Source organism: Micropterus dolomieu, linkage group LG04 (genome assembly GCF_021292245.1).
Source record: "Micropterus dolomieu isolate WLL.071019.BEF.003 ecotype Adirondacks linkage group LG04, ASM2129224v1, whole genome shotgun sequence".
Classification (NCBI taxonomy): domain Eukaryota; kingdom Metazoa; phylum Chordata; class Actinopteri; order Centrarchiformes; family Centrarchidae; genus Micropterus; species Micropterus dolomieu.
In genome coordinates, this window is record NC_060153.1 from 34,036,246 (window position 1) to 34,041,944 (window position 5,699).

At 49.1% G+C, this 5,699-nt stretch overlaps 1 protein-coding gene across 1 annotated transcript in view; it reads left to right on the top strand.

The window, feature by feature from the left end:
• Positions 1–5,699, top strand: part of LOC123970314 (son of sevenless homolog 1-like) — a 35,518-nt gene that overhangs the window by 13,809 nt on the left and 16,010 nt on the right. Inside the window, 2 exon segments of the mRNA XM_046048306.1 lie at positions 826–953; positions 4,636–5,297. Of these exon segments, the coding sequence (XP_045904262.1) occupies positions 826–953; positions 4,636–5,297 (790 nt within the window).

The following is a 5,699-nucleotide window of genomic DNA, read 5'->3' on the forward strand; positions in this document are numbered from 1 at the left end:
CACCTGCACACACTACCGCACCTGCATCACCGCACATGCATCACCACACCTGCACACACTACCGCACATGCATCACCACACCTGCACACACTACCGCACCTGCATCACCGCACATGCATCACCACACCTGCACACACTACCGCACATGCATCACCACACCTGCACACACTACCGCACCTGCATCACCGCACATGCATCACCACACCTGCACACACTACCGCACATGCATCACCACACCTGCACACACTACCGCACCTGCATCACCGCACATGCATCACCACACCTGCACACACTACCGCACATGCATCACCACACCTGCACACACTACCGCACCTGCATCACCGCACCTGCATCACCACACCTGCACACACTACCGCACCTGCATCACCGCACCTGCACGCATCACCACACCTGCACACACTACCGCACCTGCATCACCACACCTGCACACACTACCGCACCTGCACACACTACCGCACCTGCATCACCGCACATGCATCACCACACCTGCACACACTACCGCACATGCATCACCACACCTGCACACACTACCGCACCTGCATCACCGCACATGCATCACCATACCTGCACGCATCACCATACCTGCACGCATCACCATACCTGCACGCATCACCATACCTGCACGCATCACCACATCTGCATCACCGCACCTGTGATTTGTTAGTTCAGTTCTGGTCTGCCCTGGTCCACAGTTGGTCCTGAAACCCTTTCTGTGTGGAGTGTTTGGTGCTTCTGGTCTGTTAGACGGAGAACACCTGCCCAGGTACTGATCAGGAGCATAATGTTCTGACTGTGTTTCCATAGCAACTGGAGGAGAAGAGTGAAGAAGAGGAGGACAAAGAGTGTCTGAAACAGGCCATCACAGCGCTGCTGAACCTGCAGAGCAGCATGGAGAGGATCTGCTCCAGGAGCCTCGCCAAGAGGAGGCTCAGGTGGGTCGCCTGCACACACCAGGGTACACACACACACACCTGGATATACACACCAGGGTACACACACACACACCTGGATATACACACCAGGGTACACACACACACACCTGGATATACACACCAGGGTACACACACACACACCTGGATATACACACCAGGGTATACACACACACACACACACACACACCTGGATATACACACAGAGAAGGAGACTGACTTAAGCTCTGTGTAAAAACCTCCTGACTGATGAAAACCTAAAACATCTCTGAACTCCATCAGCTGTTCGCTGTAAACACACCACAGCAAGCTGGCTGCTGTTTCCCAGCAACGCATTTAATGCTGATGTTCAATCTCAAGCGATGTCTGCGAGACTCTCTGACTGTTGGTTGTGATTTATTGGTTTGCAAACAAAGGTGGAAAAGAGACGAGCAGTCGTAGAAAAACAGCCGACATGCTCCAGTTAAAGCCAGTAGCCTCTACTGTCCATTCAGTAATTCACTGCAAGGCAAGGCATTTATGCTAAATCCACTGTAACGGCCCAGAGCGAGCTGACAGGTAGGTTAGTGACTTTATCCTGTCTCTCTTTAGTATGAGAGTCCTACCTGAAGAGAGGCTGTGAAGTCTTCATGTTACGCCGTACGAGAACCACATACATTATTTTTCAAATTAGGTTGGACTTGACTTTAGCGCGAGGACACGTGACAACGCTCGGTTTTCAAAAGAAGGCGTCTATACAGTATTGAGATTAATTGGATCTTATTCACAGAAAGTATAAAACATATTACATGTGTCCATTGAAAGTAAAACAACAAAAAAAATGTTAGGGAAGTTATTTTACTACATGTGCAGATGGCCCGACGATTTCACCCACCACCACCAAGTTACCCACTAAAGTTTGTCTTGTCAGCTTCTGTCAAGCATAAGGCCGTTGTACAACAAGTCAAGGTACAGCGTAACATGCAAAATTACATTTTCTATTCTTTGATTTAGGGTTTTTGGAAAAACAATCTAATAAAAATAAATTTGTTGACTTTTGTTGCTGTTTCATCAGTATTTATAGCTATACAATGGGTTTATGGTTAAATAATTTACTAGAGCACAACATTGTTTACAAGTGTACCATTTAACTTTAAAATTTGTAAAATCTTTCTTCCGAACAGGGCCACCCACCATAGTCTCTTAAGATCCTGTGGGAAACACTGCCTGACCTTAGACAGAGTCCTCACCCTGAAAGGCCTGATGTTGCAGCGACTTGTACGGCGAGCATTAGGGGGACTTGCGCGTTAGGGGGACTTGCGCGTTAGGGGGACTTGCGCGTTACGGGGACTTGTGTGTTACGGGGACTTGCGTTAGGGGCACTTTTGGTCCCCACAGTGAGACTGTAAACAGATTCACGTTCCCACACACACCAGTCCAGTCTGTGGACTCCTCCCATCCTCTCGGTTTCCCTGTGGACATAAATAGAGCTTGTCGGCGGGGTCGGAGGTCGGAGGGTGGAAGGGGGGGGTCAGAACGGTGTTGTTAGAAGGAAGTGTCGTCAGGATCTGGGCGGCGCTGCTCTGCTGCTTATTGTTCTCTGTTAGAAAGAAAAGATCACAGAGGAGAGAGAGGAAAACTCCTGCTGCTGTTTGTTCAGTAAAGTTTGAGCTTCTCGACGCTGAAGAAGAAGACAACGACGTTATTGGCAGGTGGATGATTGGCAGGTGGCTATGAGGACGTAGGTGACTTGAGTTTCTACTTTCTTTGTGTTTGTGGACGGAGGCAGACGGAGGCTGTTGTTGTGAAACTGTGTTAACATACCTCAGGGGTTTATGTTGTAAACTGATTAGTGAGCTGAAGCGTCTCAGCTGTTAAAGGAACAGAACGTCTCAGACCGGCGTGCTCCAGAAATCAGCCTGCAGCAGGTCCTCGCCACTGTTTAAAGTTCAAACCAACTCTGCTGCTGCTGCGTTCAAGGACACCCTGACAGCGCCGAGAGCCGGTTGCTCTGTGATATATCAAACCAATAAATACACAGTACCTGTACTAATACTGCAGTACTGTGTCCTGTGGTGTGATTAGTACAGGAAAGAGTTGTATAACTAACATCCACTGTTACAGCGCGCTCCAGAATAATATGACTGTGTTATAATACGAGTAATAATAGCTTTTTCTAGGGGGGGGTGTGTGTGTGTATATAATATATATATGTTCGGAGCGGTAACTCACCTGGTAGAGCGCCTACCTTTAAGGCGGAGTCCTAACCCTTTGCCGCATGTCTTCCCTCAGTCCCTCCCGCCTTTCCTGTCTGTCTGCAGCTGTCACATCTAACCGAGGCTAAACGCCAAAAAGACATCTAATATAGATTTATGAACATTTATGAACGCTATGGCGCTATATAAATAAAACTGAACAGATAAGACAGATCTCATATTACAGTATAAAATACATGGTGTTTAGTACAATGAATAACTTTGACCTCAGCTGTAATTAGTTTTTACAGCTAATTAGCACATGTTAGCATGCTAACACGCTAACTTAGACAGTTAACATCACACCTGCTGAACATCAGCATGTTAGCATTGTCATTGTTAGCATGTTAGCCTGCTGATGTTACGTTGTGAACCTTTAGCTCTTTGCATTAAAAGTCGTAATAGTTCGGTGGATAGTTCAGACTGTTTTCACCATCTGGACACAAACACACTCGCAGTGACGCTGTTCACCTGTGGAAGGACACCTGAGCTGCAGAGAGGTGAGCTCAATGTTCATCACTTACTGAAAGATTTCATTTCTGATGGACGTAGACAAAAGTAAAAGAGAGCATACGTGTTGTAGCCGTTAGCCCACAGCTCTGCACGCCTCGCACCCGTGAGCCTGCACAGCGGCTGCTGCTGCGTGCTGCGAGTCGTGCAGCTGCAGGAGGAGACGGCGTAACATGTAGGCGGGAGGGAAAGAAGCCGGTCCGATGGTCGGAAATCAAAAGCTGATTTCCATCGAGTTTCAAATCAGTAGTGTACGTGCTGATGTCACAGTGCTGATGTCACTGTCTTTGTGTAACAGTCCAGCTGTTTGTGCGAGCTGAAGTTGGAGGTCTTCCTGCTGTGATCTCACTTCCTTTCTTGGAGCGTGCCGGGCGCCACTGCAGCCTCTCCGGTTTGTACAGACTCCGACCACGCCGTCCAATCACAACTCACTCTGCTGTCATATGATAACCGTGTAGAAAACCAACCCAATGATGAGATCACAAGCTCTAAAAGTAAACAACAACAAACAGGAAGTGTTTCCACTTCCTCTTCAGGTGTGGGTTCATGCAACAATTCCAACTCAAGGCCCACTAATAAGCTTCGGTCAGGTGATCAGACAGTAAGGGGACTTTGAGTTGGATTCTTTTGTTAACACTTAGTTAAACGCTTCATGTGAATGTAATTTTCAATGAATCCAGAAAACAAAGAACCCGGTTGTTCCGTCATAACATGAATTATTAGTGGTAGTTTCACTGACCCTTCATGATCAATAACTGCCTCGTCTGTGATCCATGAAACTAAATCAGAAGCTCTTTAACTGCAGAGGTCTCTGAGGCTGTCACCTCGGGATCCAGGTTCAGGTCTTGGCACTAACACAGAACTCTGGTCAGACGGGTCTCCTCCCTGACTAACTCTGTGTCCTTCTTCTCCTGCGCTCACTCTTCTTCTGTGGTGTGCAGCGAGTCGGCGTGTCGTTTCTACAGCCATCAGATGAAGGGGAAGCACCTGGCCATCAAGAAGATGAACGAGATCCAGAAGAACATTGACGGCTGGGAGGGGAAGGACATCGGCCAGTGCTGCAACGAGTTCATCATGGAGGGCACACTGACCCGCGTGGGCGCCAAACACGAGCGCCACATCTTCCTGTTCGACGGCCTGATGATCTGCTGCAAGTCCAACCACGGCCCGGCGCGACTGCCCGGCGCCGGCTCCACCGCAGAGTACCGGCTGAAGGAAAAGTTCTTCATGCGCAAAGTTCAGATCAATGACAAGGACGATAAGGAGGGCGAGTACCGGCATGCCTTCGAGATCATCCTGAAGGATGGGAACAGCGTGGTGTTCGCCGCTAAGTCTGCCGAGGAAAAGAACGGTTGGATGGCTGCGCTGATCTCGCTGCAGTACCGCAGCACGCTGGAGCGCATGCTGGACTCGGCCATGCTGCAGGAGGAGAAGGAGGAGCAGATGAGGCTACCGGGAGCCGAGGTGTACCGCTTCGCTGAGCCGGACTCCGAGGAGAATGTAGTGTTCGAGGAGAATGTCCAGTCCAAGTCCGGGATCCCCATCGTCAAAGCTGGGACGGTCCTGAAACTGATCGAGAGGCTCACCTTCCACATGTATGCAGGTGAGGCGTGATGTCACTCAGGTGTTTATTAACGGGACCAGGTGAGGCGTGATGTCACTCAGGTGTTTATTAAGAGGACCAGGTGAGGCGTGATGTCACTCAGGTGTTTATTAACGGGACCAGGTGAGGCGTGATGTCATTCAGGTGTTTATTAAGAGGACCAGGTGAGGCGTGATGTCATTCAGGTGTTTATTAAGAGGACCAGATGAGGCGTGATGTCATTCAGGTGTTTATTAAGAGGACCAGGTGAGGCGTGATGTCATTCAGGTGTTTATTAAGAGGACCAGATGAGGCGTGATGTCATTCAGGTGTTTATTAAGAGGACCAGGTGAGGCGTGATGTCACTCGGGTGTTTATTAACGGGACCAGGTGAGGCGTGATGTCACTCAGGTGTTTATTAAG